Raw genomic sequence first — 15,563 nt, 5'->3', positions numbered from 1 at the left:
TGTGTGGTTTCAGATGTTGTAATTCTTAGTGATGATATACACAAGGTATTATAAAGAAAGTTACAAACTAAACGACCTCTCCACATATGCAGCAGGTGGCACTTTCGACGTGCAATTTGTATGAAAAAATAAATAAAATTTTAAAAACTCTCTGGGAACCATCACCTTAACCGTAGTGGAAGGGTTTGTGCGTCCCTATGACCCTGAGAGCTATGTTGTCTGCAGCCTTGTGCTCTTGGTAGGGCCTCCCATGAAAAACTGGTCACTGGCAAGGCGCCCAACAAAGAATGGTTCAGGGCAGGCTAGCAGGCCCTAAGGGGGCACCCCACACCCCCAAGCTGGCAATCTGGCTATGGGCTAAAACCTACTGAAGAGAACCTCTCCTTGTTAGAAAATCACTAAGAAATAGCGGGACTGACTGAAGAATTACAAACCTGAAATACATTAACTTTTCACTCTACTGGATTCCAACCATCTTGAATTTCAAAGTCAAAACGAGGTTTCATGATTAAAATGGCTTCAGATTTGGAATCCCCATGGTTGACTTGTATGGAAAAGTGCCTTTATACATTATTCTAAAGTTATTTTTAATGGATGATGCCAGACGCCATTTTGAATTTGGCCTGCGACCAAAAACATGCCGGGATTTTTAGGAGGAACATGGGGGCAAAATCTTTTCTAAAGGGTCCATAGAGCTCAAAACAATCACCAAAACATTGTTGCCAGAGTATGGTCACATAACCTCACCCTACTACCAGCAGACGCACGCTCTTTAATGAAAATTATAGTTTTAATTTTTTTTTTATATCCTTAAAGTCTCGCCTATAAAACGTGGTGAAAAATCAAAAAAGCAGTGTTTCTTGATTAACTCATTCAAACCCCAAAACTTCTAAATACTTTCTTTAATACTTGGTCTTTCACTCCCAAAACCGTATTTATATGTTTTTTATGAAGGAGGGTATGCAAGCACATACAGAAGTCTTTGATGCAGCTTTTGACATGAATAACTTAAAGCTTAAAGCATTGGTGGTTATTACCAAAAAAAAAAAAAGGCCAGCGGGTGGCAGCAGAGTATAAGAGATCAGTCAGGGCTATGTTGCAACAAGCTCTTTTTGACAGTGTTTTCACCAGGAATGTGAATATTGATAAAACTTAGCTATATTCTAATGCTGATTGTGGAAACAATTAGAAATATTCTTTTTTTCCTGATAAAAGAAGAGACTCTAATCTTTCTTTTGGTAAATTCCATGTTTTTTAGCAATGTTTTTTATGTTGCTTCGGTGAAAATGGCTGGGAGTGAATGAGTTAATATGTGAAATTATAGTGCTATATATTTGCATTTTGGAATATAAAAATGCCAGTGTAGTGTGCTGGCTTATATAAAATGGACATTTCTGTTCAAAATGGAAAATTCCTGAAAAATCTGCACTCAAGAAAATCATGGTGTTGATCTTTTCTCATTTTTATGACAGGTGGTCTCATGAATTTGTCTAGCACTGTGTACATACAGTATATGCAAACAGCTCTTTGAGAGGGAAACACATTTAAGAATGAGCTTAGTTGACAACAGCCATGATTTTAAGCATCATCAACAATAACGTTTATCTGTGTCTTGCAGAACTTAACAATAGGCTAAGAAGTGCAGAGGAGCTGTCGTATGAGAATGGCAATGCAAGATACTCTCATGGAGACCTGAGCTCAACATTTCACAGGGAACAAAACATGGGATGTTAGATGACTATTGTAGACATTTTTGTGTTTTCCATTATGGTACATACTACACGTACAGTATATTGCGTGCAAACCCCTTGGAATTATTTTTCCAAATTGACAGTATGTATACATGCAAGCAAAACTATGTACTAATACTGGTAGGTTAAAATATATTGTCTTTTTCATAATCTTTTGTGTTTTAGGAAGTGGACTATGTATTGATATATATGATACATTGATGTAAATAGGACTTATTTTGAATAATTTTCCATCATGAATTGCTTTTTAGTCTGTAAATTTCATTTTCATTCATTGCTACAGAAGAGGATTAGGGCCAGTGAAGAGGGAAAAAAAGGGTTGGTAGGATTCTGACTTTAAATCCAAATTCTGACTTTATTAGTGCTACTATTTTTCTCACTTTAAAGTGAGAATTCTGATTTTATTCTCAGAATTCTCACTTTAAAGTAAGAATACTGAGAATAAAGTGAGAATCCTGCAAAACTTTTTCTCTCTCTCAGTTGGCCCTAATCCTGTTCCATACATTGCACTTATGATAGATCTCTTTGGAAATATACAAAACTATTGAAGATAAGCATTGCAGGGCTTTGAGGGTTTCTAAACTGTCAGTAACAGTTGCTATTACTGCCTCTTTTCTGCCATACCAGGATGTTTTGAAAACATTTAGTGACATCTATCACGTGGATGCCTTGAAACTGATAAATGAGTCAAATATTAGGGAGGATTTTTATTTTCATTATTATAATAATTAAGGTCTGCATTTTCATCCATTATACCACTTTTAAGCTACAGAATCATTAATAAAAAATAAATACAAATGATTACATGGAAGTTGTTCAGGCTGTCCTTTAGTGAAAAATGTGAGCTAATTGTCGTAAAACAAAACACACAGTACACTTATTTAAATGCTACTACCTGAATGACTGCTTTTAGCTAAAGTCTTCCAATACATAACAGACCCGAACACAAAATATATTAGTTATCTCTTTAATATATAAAACTGCACTTTTCCTAAACAATCACTCCCCACCACCACCACCACCAAAAACACTTAATCAATTCAAAATAAAGGTGATTCATTATTTTGTGTATTTTTAATGTTAGTCTTTTCTTGCATTTCTTACAAAATACTAAATAACCATTTCCACATACAGTACATAAAATATTTTAATTCTGCATAAGTAAATCTTACATTTGCTAAATTGTTGTGGTTGAGAGTCAACACTCAACATGAGCCATACCAGCTCATATACCAGCTCAGTGTCCTAGCGGTAGAGTGACCGCCCTGAGATTGGGAGGTTGTGGATTCAATCCCCGGCTGGTTCATACCAAAGACTGTAAAAACACATTAGGGACCCATTGCTGCCTCGTTTGACACTCAGCATTAAGGTTAGGATTGGGGGTTTAGATCACCACATGATTCCCGAGCGCAGCCCCTGCTGCTACTCACCGCTCCCTCAGGGGATGGGTCAAATGCGGGGAAAGAATTTCGCCCCACTTAGGTGGGTGTGACAATCAGTGGCACTTTAACTTTAGCCGTCATCTGAGCAGGTTGAGGGGTTTCGCAAGGAAAACGAAGGTCTGTGTCCTCGCCACTATTGTCAGTGCTGTCAGATGGCATGTGGCAGCCAGAGTCTCTCAGGCAATTATTCATGTCTCCTTTCATGTTCTCGCTAGGGGTCTCGGCCTCTTGATTGGGCTCCTTCTTCAAGTGACAATTAGCTGTGGAGAAGAGAATGACACGTGTCAAATAATGTTGCAGAGTTGCATAGAAGAGTAAGTCTTTTTTTCTCCTCGACACATATACTGTACCTCATTAATAGGGATGGGTGAGTATGCGATACGAGATTTACCACACCGGTGTGGCATAATTTATCACATATATTCACCAAAGTCTTTAAGCCAATATAGGACTGATTATTACGGTGGCCTGCAAAAACATTAAGGTCTATCCTTTGCACATGTGATGCCCACTAATCATAGTAGTGTGTGTTTTTGTTGAATTAGTTTGTTTATTGAACATATAAACCAGTAAGATTTTTTTTACATACGTAGTCATCATTAAGTACAGTTTACATGTTCAAAATGTTTTTCAAATCCAAAAACGTATAAACAAATTTTGTCCTCTCCTCAAAACGTATTTATGCGATTTTTTAAGTGTTTTTTTTTTTTTTTAATTTTTATGCTAGAGCATACAGAAGGCTTTGACGCAGCCTCTGACCTGAAGATGTCGCTTAAAGCAGTGGTAGTTATTACAACAACAACAAAATAGGCCAGCAGATGGGAGCAGAATATAAGAACTCAGCCAGGGCCATATTGCAACAAGCTCTTTTTGCCAATGTTTTCAACAGGTTTGTGAATAATGATGAGACTTGGCTATATTCTAATGCTAATTGCTGCAAAACGGAAACAGATAGAATCAAAAAAAAGACTAATCTTTCTTTTGGTAGGTTCCATGTTTTACATCAATAGAACACAATATTTTGTGGGCCTTGCAAAATCAGTCAAAATCCAGTAAAACAATCGAAAGCAAAGGGGGTTGCTTCAGTGAAAATGGCTGGGAGTGAATGAGGTAATTTATCAAGAGTTTTGAGAGTCTTGACATTTTATTTCCAACCCCACTCTCTGGGTTATATACTGTAAATGAAAAATACTCGCTTGGGTCAATAAATTGCAGTCCAAAACCACATTTTATATCAGGTACGGTACTTTTTCATATGCAGTGTGCCATAAGATTTTGATTGTAAGCAGTGCCATTTGGGGGCCCCAAGCAAAATAATGTCATGGGCCCCATATGTGCACCATTTCTTCACCGTCTACTGTGTAACTCAGGTGTGTCAAACATACGGCCCACGTGCCGGATTAGGCCCGCAAAGGGGTTTAATCCGGCCCGCAAGATGATTTTGTAAAGTAAAAAAATAATAATAATGTCGGACCAATTAATCAGCCGGCTACAATCAAAATATATAAATTTGTATTTTCACAAGCAATCCTCAGATGAGCAATGCAGCCTGTACACTGAATTACCTTGGATGTTATTATTTTACACACAACCTTTCACATTCACATTCAATTACTACTAACATAAACACATGGCAAGGATTAACGTCTTTATAACTTCATTAACTGCACCACAGAATGCATTCTGGAAATTATATACTGTATATGCAAAACAGATCTGGAACTCATAAAGGAAAAGTTTTGCCGCGTTCCATTTGCATTCGGCTTATTTTTGGGAACAATATAATTACAGTTGATCCCCGGCTGACCTACAAATACTGTATATAATTGACAGCAATTGTTTTTACATTATATAATATGATATCACCGATCCTGCCCACTTGGTAATATATTTTCCTCCATGCGACCCCTGAGCTAATATGAGTTTGACACTCCTGGTGTAACCCATACATGCATATTTCATATACTGTATGTTAGTCAGATTTTGCTGCACTGCAGAAGGCAATTCAAACTTACTTATCCCAACTGACTGTCAGTAACCTAAAGTAGATGGTGCCAACCCTCATTCGAAAATATAAAAAGAAAGAATTCGAGCTACATTTGCTTTAAGCATGTAATTAAGTATTGAAACTAGCAAAATAAATTGTTTTAAAATCACGCAAACTATAATAAACAATTAGGGTTCTTAATTAACTTTTTTTTTATTATTATAATCAAACAATGTGTCTGGTGACACTGTAAAGTTACCAGCAAATCACAATTTCAACCAGCCTTTTTTATATTATTATAATTTTTTAAAGTTCTGCTATTTTAATCTACTTCCCTCACACTTTCTCTCTTCATTTCTTGCACTGGTTGCACTCTGGACTGTAGTGCGAAATACTAGCATTTGCACAGCCAATCTATGTACAATATTAAACATACGCAGTATTATGGCACAGTACCGGTATTTATTGGACATGTAGGAGTCACTGCCAGGGGTGCAAATGACCAAAAGCAAAACACTGTAGAATATATTATCCAGGGCTGGGCATTGTTTGAATTTGAATACAGTCACTCGGCTGCACCATTCATCATTCGATAGGACCACTGCCCACAACACATTTTTTTTTATCGTTGTTTTGCTGTTCAGCTGTTCCCCCCAACTCCCCAACTATATGGTGTATATATAAAAATAAATATATAATAGCTTCACATATCTACCTACAATGATGGATTGGTTCAGTGGTAAATGAAAGTTCGCACATCCTTGTCTACACTTGTCTACAAATTTATTTCTATAAAGGTTTCACTTTTTTGTTAGCTTTACTATGAATTTCTCACATGGTTGTTTTTTACTATGATTGAATTTATAAGTTATTGTTTTTTTCTTATTATATTTTTACTTTTACTAGTGCTTTATTTTTAAATATCTCAAGAAGATAGATTCACATACGAGTGTAAATGAGTATACTAAGTGTAAACTGAGTTCTCATGGGCTAACCTGCTGTACTGTTGACAGACACAAGCAGATTGATTTGGTAACTCTTTTAGATTAGCGGCAAGTACAGTGTGTAGTGTTACTGTTTACAACGTGCCTGCTGTTGATACATCGTGTCGGTTACTGCAGATGAGAACACACGCTCACTTGGTATTGAAAATACTGTACATATGCAAATTTTAGCTTCTTATTTTGCTTTTGAGTTGATCCTCCGTAAATGCGCTGTTGGCAATAGACATATTTGTTAAACTCACCGAATTATGACTTTGAAGTTCAGTGCCCTGTTGGCTGCAGCTTGAAGTGAGCGTCAGACACACCACTGATCGACACGGGTGCAGCCGTGTGACGCGCGCGTTTGCACTTTTCTTTTTCATTGGTCTCATCAAGTGGTTCTTCCGGTCGGCGGACGAGGCTCTCGTGCGCCATAAAAAAAATAACTAAAATGCGAACGATTCTAGGATAACAACAACACCACCAACAAGATAGATATAAAATGTGGTTGCCAGATTGTGGGCCCCCAGGTGGCCAGGGCCCTAAGATGGTGCTTAGTCTGTTAATAGGCTGATTGTAAATTTAAGGCAGGTGTGATGCTTACCTTTTTACATACTCATGCATGTTTCAGTTTGCATTTTGTTCAACATTAATCAGTTGATTATGTAGAAATAGGTCTTCCACTGACTATTTTTACACAATAATCACAACACTTTATACTCAGACTTGATGTCTGCTTGGTGATGTGTTGCAAACAAATGTGTTAGCAGTTAGCAAGCTAAAATATCTTGACGACAGGCTTCAACGTACAGCAAGACATGTTTATTCCACAGACTTGTATATGTGTGGACTGCCAATAGGAACCTTGCGGCTGAAGCCAAGAGGGCAGCCATCTTACATTGGCACTTTTATAGACAACTTCTGTTATTTTATTGCTGAAAATACTCATCAGTGCATGTTTTACGCTAGGATCCCCTATATGGTGTCATGATAGCCTTGCAAAGAGCGAACCTCACTGTTTGCATCGACCATGCATTTTTTATTCCTGATGGCTTTACGTTCACTTGATTGTTGGAAGACTCTGACAACATGATACAGACAAATTTTGAGCAGCACCCGGAGATATACCTTATAAGAGAAAATCAAGTCTTTCTCAGCACTGGAACGTATATTTACTGCTTTTCCCAGACTTATTGGTATAACAACTACTGTATATGTCACACACGGTGGAATTTTCGCCATAGATTCAGAAAATAATTTGAACACACCACAGAGAAATCAATGTATTCAAATTAGGCAGCCTGGGTGAATGGCAACGCAAGATGGCCGCCAGTGGCGTCACTTCTTCCAATAGCAATTAAGCAGCATTGACAGCATCAAAAGTCTGTGGTTTATCCGGACACAAACCATTTAATGAACGACGTTTTATACAATATACAATAGTGATTGACCTACTGCGTCCACCAAAAGCAATACACTATATTCCTGTCAACAGACAAAGATCGTTGTGTTTAATGCAGCCAAAATCCTTCATTCATCCAGACATGAAGTTATTGTAAGACTCCGCGCCCTTGACAGCATCAGTTAAGTGATCCAACTTCAGTTTTTCTACATAACGACTTTGAACGACTGGTTCCAATGTGTCGATGTAATGGACAGGTGTCCTAATAAGAACATTTTCCATAAAACTAGACATAGACTAAGACCTAGTATCACCAGACCTCCCGTGTTGACAGGGACAGTCTTGTTTTTGAGCCAGTCTCCTGGATTTCCCCAACCTCATTGTTTTGTCCCTATATTACACAAGTCCTGTTCCGACCGTTTTTTTTGCCATGTGTATGTCAATCACACAGTTATTGTAGACAAACCATATGTAGCCAAATTAACTTTAGTTGGGATTCCATCCATCCATATTTATTCCAATTTGCAAGAAATGCGAAAATAAAACTGAATAGAAATGCTAGAAATTAGAAAAAGGGCCCACAATTTGCCCCCAAAAAGTTTTTACACTTAGAGGGGGTGGATTTTGAAGTCTATCGAAAAAAGGAAAATGCAAATTTTGGCTATGAAAACAGGCTTTACAAATAATCGCTGGTAACACCGGATACACGTCACACGTTTTGACTGGATATTACGTCACACGTACATTTGTGGACACAAAGAAATGTCGGACGATAAAGTAAGGTACGTTTGGGGGGACGACAAATAGAAATCTTTTGGGAATTAATTAAAGAAGTGAATATTAATGCTATTTGAGATGGAAAACAGCAAAGAAACGCTACGGTTTATCAAGAATTACAAAAGCAAACTCATACGATGTCATCGCACGGCGCAGTCGCTTCCTGGTCTTTTTCTTTTAATTTACTGGTGGATCACATTTTTATGGTATATACCGCCACCAATAGCGGCGGAGTCCCCTCTCAACATTCGCAAAAGAAGAACAGATTGAAAAGGGCATAAGTCGCATGTCCGTTTTGCGCATTTTGAGTACATTTGCTTTAAAAATTCGAAACAATTCGATGGAAACCAGACTTTTGATTCAAATGCTGAACCTGTATCCACGCATAATCATATTCCTCTTGTTCTCTAATTTTGAATCATCTTTCTATTTCTAAGAAGTCACAAAATGTATGAAACTCCTGGCCTCACCATTTTTGACAGTTGTAGCAAGGCCTCGACAGCAGCGAGCAGACGACGCCTGTGTTCTGGATCAGCCACTTTCAGTTTTGTCAGGTGATGTTCCCTCAGCCTCATCAAGTCATCTACTGTTTGGTAACCGTTCTGCTGCAAACAGCTTGAATATTCCTGGCAATACAAGCACAGAAGTTCTCGCCATTGAAGAACACTGATATCAATTTTATTGGGGGGGTCATTAAAAAAAAAAAAGTAATACCTCTAAACTGAGGCGCCTCAACACTTCATGGTTGGTCGATCTACATTTTTGTCGCACTCTGTAGTTTTGTACTTTCTTGTATATTTCAGGACCTTCCTCTGTTAACTCATCCACATAAATGAATTTGAAGTTGCCTATTTTGTTGTTCAACATCCCAGTCCATATTCCCATAGGACGCTTGTGAATGATGTCAATCACATCGGCAACCTGAATAAGAGATTAGGTTGTGTGACTAGACACTGTGGTCATAGTTATAGCCAATGACCTCATAATGCCTCTTGAATATGATGTGGAAATGCCATTAGAAATATGTACTATTATACAGTATAAAATGTATATGTTTGTTACAGGCATTCATTTATGAGGTACCTTTGTATCTATATCACAGTGTTTATCATTGTGCTACTAATTTGTCATAAAACACTATAACATAGTAAATAGTTACGTTGTATATTTCCTTATATTGGCTGCTGTGGTATTTATACTTTTTCTCTTGTTTATGTATAGCGCTTCCCGAATTGAATACCTTGAGTTTGAGGGCTTCTGTGTCATATGGACTTGGCATAAAGTCTGTATGGACTCTCGACCACAGAACTGTCTTGTGCACAAGAGCTCATCCTCCAGCCTCTGACTGCATCTATTACTGCAACAATCACTGGTGACTCCACTTGGCAAACAAAAGAAAAATCAGTAAATTAATAATTCATTCAAACCCCCCAAAATATAAATAAGTTTCTTAATACTTTGTCCTGCATGCCCAAAAACTTTTTTTATGGGTTTTTTTTTTATTTTATTTTTTTATGCTAGAGCATGCAGAAGGCTTTGATACAGCTTCTGACATGAAGAGGTGGCTTAAAACAACGGTAGTTATAACAAAAAAACGGCAAGCAGGTGGCAGCAGAGTATAAAAGATCAGCCAGGGCCATGTTGCATCAAGCTCTTTTTGCCTATGTTTTCAACAGGAATGTGAATGATGATGAAACTTAGCTATATTGTAACGGTAATTGCTGCAAAACGACGTAGATCGCATACAACTTATCTTGAGGACTCACTGTACAAATATACTTTATTTTCCTGATGAAAGAAGAGACCCTAATTTTTCTTTTGGTAGGTTCCATGTTTTTATAGCAATAGAACAGAATATTCTGTGGACCTTGCAAAATCAGTCAAAATCCAGTAAAACAGCCGGGAGGTTGCTTCAGTGAAAATGACTAGGAGTGAATGAGGTAAAGTCTTTTCTATTTGATTCCACTCTTATTTCCCCAAATTGTTTAGATCCGCAACAGATTATTGGAGCTGTGTGATATCCCACCCTGCTTCTAACAGTCCATCATTATCGCAGTCCCCAAGAAAATTATAGTAATAGTATCTGAACTGAATAACTACAGGCCTATTGCTCGGACATCTGTGGTCATGAAGTCCTTTGGACACCTCATGCTAGACCACTTAAAGAGCACCAACATGAGGTTGAATTTCATCCCGGAACTCCTCATCTGTACATTGACCAATGCAAGGATCTTGTTTGTGGACTTCAGCACAGCTTTTGGCACTATCAACTGTGAACTCCTCTCCTCTAAGTTTTTCCAGCTTTCTGACAAGCAGGACACAGCTGGTGAGGCTGGGGTGGGGGTGGGGGGAAATCACCAACAGCACCAGGGCCCTCCAAGATGAATCCTCTCTCTTTCTCTTTTCTCTCTACACAAATGACTGACCTCAACACACCCAGCTGTCAAACTTCTGAAGTTTGCAGATGACACCACAATCATTGGCCTTATGAATGACTGTGGCAAGACTGCATATCGACGGGAAGTGGAGCAGCTGGCGCTAGTTTGAACTGTGTTCCTCCATTATAGCCAGACTACAGGTGCTCATCAAAAATTGTGAATATCCTCAAAAAGTTGAATAATTTCTGTAATCCCATAAAAAAAGTTAAACTTTCATAGATTATAGATTCAGGGGGTGGCACGGTGGCTGACTGGTTAGCATGTTCGCCTCCCAGTGCAGAGGACGTGAGATCGAGTCCGGGCTTCGGCCTTCCTAGGTGAAGTTTGCATGTTCTCCCTGTGCTTGCGTGGGTTTTCTCCGGGTACTCCGTTTTCCTCCCACATTCCAAAGACATGCATGGCAGGTTAATCGAACACTCCAAATTGTCCATAGTTGTGATTGTGGATGGTTGTTCGTCTCTGTATGCCCTGTGATTGGCTGGCAACCAGTTCAGGGTGTAACCCGCCTACTGCCCTGGGATAGGCTCCAGCGCCCCCGCAACCCTTATGAGGAAAAGCGGTTAAGAAAATGGATGGATGGATAGATTCAGAGCCCGCAACTTAAGTGATTTCAAGTATTTATTTGTTTATTTAACAGGATGTCAGAAAATAAAAATAATGTAAAGAAATCACCATGCATACTTCCCAGTCTTTTGCATGAAAAAAAAGATGGATGGTGATGGTGACTATTCAAGATTGACATTTTGAAAATACCATCCATCCATCCATGCATCTTTTTTGTCCCATGCAAAAGACTGGGAAGTATGCATGGTGAGTTCTTAACAATATTCACATTTTTTGACATACTGTTTTCATGGGTTTTATGAGCTGGAAGCCCATATAATGTAAAAATTAACAAATAAATACTTTAAATTACTTAAATTGTGGGCCCTGAATCTATAATCTATGAAATGTTGACTTTTTGAATGGAATTACAGAAATTATTCAATTTTTTGAGGATAATGTAGCCGCTAGGGAGCCCAAGCCAGTGTCTTCTTGTGCCGGCAAGCCCAGATAAATACAGAGGGTTGTGTCAGTAAGGGCATCCGACGTAAAACTTTGACCAAATCAAACATGCTAATCAAATATATGACTTCCATACCGGATCGGTCGAGGCCCGGGTTAACAACGACCGGCATTTGTGCTGTTGACCTACAGGGTCCCGGTGGAAACTGGACTACTATTGGTCGAAGAAGGAGAGGAGGAGAGGAACACCAAGAGTCTGGGACTGAGAGTAGGGACTTTGAATGTTGGAACTATGACAGGAAAAGGTACAGAGCTGGTTGGCATGATGCAGAGGAGGAAGTTGGAAATACTATGTGTTCAGGAGACCAGGTGGAAAGGGAGCAAAACTAGAAGTTTAGGAGCAGGGTTCAAGTTGTTCTATCATGGTGTAGTTATCGTGAAGGAGGAGTTTGTTTGTTGTTTGGTAAAAAGAATGTCAGATGAGCCTGAAGCTAGGAATCAAAGGTGTGATGATCAATGTTGTTAGTGGGTATGCGGCCACAAGTAGGATGTGAGTTGGAGGAGAAGGAGAACTTTTGGTTGGACCTTGATGAAATTATGCAGAGCATCCCTAGAAGTGAGAGAGTTGTCATTGGTGCAAAGTTCAATGGACATGTTGGGGCAGGAAACAGATGTGGTGAGGAGGTGATGGGCAAGTTTGGTATCCAGGAGAGGAACGCAGAAGGACAGATGGTGGTTGAAAAAGAATGGAAATGGCTGTCGTGAATACTTTCTTCCAGAAGAGGCAGGAACATAGGGTGACCTACAAGACCTACACAGGTAGACAACATATTGTGTAGAAGGCCTCATCTGAAGGAGATCAGCTACTGCAAAGTAGTGGTAGGTGAGAGTGTAGCCAGACAGCATAGGATGGTAGTGTGTAGAATGACTCTGGCGGTGAGGAAGACAAAGACGACAAAGGCATAGGACGAAATGGTAGAAGCTGAAAAAGGAAAAGTGTTGTATGACTTTCAGGAAGCAGTTGAGACAGGCTATGGATAGTCAGGAGGTGCTTCCAGACTGGACAACTGCAGCAAATGTGATCAGGGAGACAGTCCTTGGTGTGTCATCTGGAAGGAAAGGAGATAAGGAGACTTGGTGGTGGAATGAGGAGGTGCAGAAGTGGATACAGAGAAAGAGGTTAGCTAAGAAGAAGTGGGACACTGGGAGGACTGAAGAAAGTAGACAGGACTAGAGGGAAATGCAACCTAAGGTGAAAGTAGAAGTGGTAAAGGCCAAACAAGGGGTTTACGATGACTTGTATGCTAGCTTGGACAGTAAGGAGGGAGGGACTGATCTATGCAGGTTAGCAAGGCAAAGAGACAGGGATGGGAAGGATGAGCAGCAGGTTAGGGTAATAAAGGATAGGGATGGAAGTGTGTTGACAGATGCCAGTAGTGTTATGGGAAGATGGAAAGAGTACTTTGAAGAGTTGATGAATAAGGAAAATGAGAGAGAACGAAGAGTAGAAGAGGTGTTGTGGACCAGGAAGTAGCAAAGATTAGTAAGGATTAAGTGAGAAGGGCATTGAGGAAGATGAAGAGTGGAAAGGCACTTGGTTCTGATGATATACCTGTGGAGGTATGGAAGTGTCTAGGAGAGGTAGCAGTACAATTTCTGACTGGGTTGTTCAACAGGATCTTAGACAGTGAGAAGATGCCTTAGGAATGGAGGAGAAGTGTGCTGGTGCCCATTTTTAAGAAAAAGGGAGACATGCAGAGTTGTGGCTACAGAGAAATAAAGCTGATGAGCCACACAATGAAGCAATGGGAAAGAGTAGTTGAAGCTAGACTGAGGGCAGAGGTGAACATTTGTGAGCAGAAGTATGGTTTCATGCCAAAAAAAAGAGTAGCACAGATGCAGTATTTGCTTTGAGGATGTTGATAGAGAAGTACAGAGAAGGTCAGAAGGAGCTGCATTGTGTATTTGTAGATCTAGAGAAAGCTTATGACAGTGTGCCCAGAGAGGAACTGTGGTTTTGTATGAGGAAGTCTGGAGTGGCAGAGAAGTATGTTCAAGTGGTGCTGAGTTTCCAAATGCCAGGCAGGAGGTCTAGAGGAAGACCAAAGAGGAGGTTTATGGATTTAGTTAAAGAGGACATGAAGGTAGTTGTTGTGAGAGCAGAGGATGCAGAGAACAGGATTAGATGGAGGCAACTGATTTGCTGTGGCGACCCCTGAAGGAAAAAGCCGAAAGGAAAAGAAGAAGAAGATTCTTTTTGAGGATATTATAATTTTTTTACGAGCACCTGTATTTGGTTCCACCACAAAAAAAATCACTGGTGACTGCTGAAAAAAAAATCTGATTTTGGTTCTTACTTGAGGAGCTTTGTCTACTGTTGAGGCTATAGAGGCTTCCCATTGAAGTATTAGAGAGCTTTTGTCCATCAGTGAGTACCTTCATGACACCAGACTCCCTCTTCTTAGCTTTTTGCCTGTCGACACACTGCAATTAAAGGAAAGACAATTTGTATTATGTCCTCAAGTATTTGTTTTCCTTTTCCTTTTTCACTAATGGCATCAATATAAAATGAGCCTGTCATAAAGCTGAGCCATGACAAAAGTTACTGTATTTAACTTATCATGTGATAAACATCTCCAATTTATCGTCGTTCATGACAATTATTTGATAGTGAAAGAGTTTATTTGCTTCATATAGCTGAGACTTCTTTTATCACAGCAAGATTTGTGGACTAACGATGACAGCTGTAACTTTTTCCTCTTCTATGGTTTCAATGGATCCCGTGTCAGCCCGTGGTGAGTCCTCCATCTCCCTGTGGCATATTTTGGATCCGCTCTCTTTCAGCTTTAAACACAAACACACTGTAAAGGAGAGCTCATTATCACAATGCACAGTGTCAAGATGGTAAACCCTCACCAAAGCGTTTGTATCATGTTGTGCTATCATAAATGGTGACAGTTTTCACGGGGGTGTCCAAATGTCCAAATTTGGTCAGTTGTAGGTTAAATGGAGATTAAATGGTATGTATTAATGTTACTGTAATGTGTTTCTCTTTTCCCAAATCTCACTGCATTTGTAACACAAAGCCATTAAGTACCGTTCATACACAAATTATTAACTCTTTGACTGCCAGATGTTTTCAGAAAAAGGATGCCGTCAGTGCCAGCCGATTTAAGCATTTTGACTGATCTTTCAAGGTCCACAGAAAATGTTGTGTTTGGACTATGGAAACACACATACTACCAAATGAAAGATTGAACTCTCATCTTTCATCAGAAAAAAAAGTTTGTTTCTACCTTATTCCGTTTTTCAGTAATCAACCATAGAAAATGGTTAGTTTCATCCAAATGCTCTGTTTTGAAACAAAAAACGGAGAAATCAAGCTTTTTGTGATATTATTTCACGCACTCTAGTTAATTTGACACCTTTTTTTCCATGAATGATGCCACAAACACCTAAACAGCGCTTTACTTCTGTAAAACACTACCACCAATAATAAAAAAGTGTTTTTTGATAGCAAAATACGTTTATTTACATTCAACAGTGTAACAATTTGACAAAACAATTTGGCAAACTATTTACAAATGTGTGCAACCGTGGTACTATTTACAATTGTGTGGATGTTTCAAATACAGTTTCTCTTTTTGTAACACTCCCCTGCGTGCAAGTGGACGCAGCAGGATTTGCACAACAGATTAGTTTTACTGCGATGGCCCCTTAGCCTGCAGACGCTACACTTTCTTGCTGGCTTTTTTTTCCGGGGAATAGCAAGTATATA

At 39.1% G+C, this 15,563-nt stretch overlaps 2 protein-coding genes across 5 annotated transcripts in view; one reads left to right on the top strand and one right to left on the bottom strand.

Annotated features, from left to right (window-relative positions):
• The window catches only part of gdpd5a (glycerophosphodiester phosphodiesterase domain containing 5a), a 105,198-nt gene extending 102,636 nt beyond the window's left edge, over positions 1-2,562 (top strand). For all 4 annotated transcript variants that reach the window (XM_077547497.1, XM_077547499.1, XM_077547498.1 and 1 more), the window contains one exon: positions 1,619-2,562. In XM_077547497.1, the coding sequence (XP_077403623.1) occupies positions 1,619-1,734 (116 nt within the window). In that variant the 3' untranslated portion in view covers positions 1,735-2,562. The remainder of the gene's footprint in view (positions 1-1,618) is intronic.
• samsn1b (SAM domain, SH3 domain and nuclear localisation signals 1b) lies at positions 2,334-10,534 on the bottom strand. The gene is given in 6 exon segments (XM_077547250.1): positions 2,334-3,453; positions 8,813-8,968; positions 9,057-9,263; positions 9,583-9,641; positions 9,644-9,723; positions 10,518-10,534. Coding segments are annotated over 6 exon segments (534 nt in total). The 3' UTR covers positions 2,334-3,438.
• Between the last annotated feature and the right edge of the window lie 5,029 nt (positions 10,535-15,563).

This window comes from Vanacampus margaritifer, chromosome 16, assembly GCF_051991255.1.
Source record: "Vanacampus margaritifer isolate UIUO_Vmar chromosome 16, RoL_Vmar_1.0, whole genome shotgun sequence".
In the NCBI taxonomy this organism is placed as follows: Eukaryota; Metazoa; Chordata; class Actinopteri; order Syngnathiformes; family Syngnathidae; genus Vanacampus; species Vanacampus margaritifer.
Note: the sequence above shows the minus strand (reverse complement) of the source record. Positions and strands in the feature narration are given on the sequence as shown.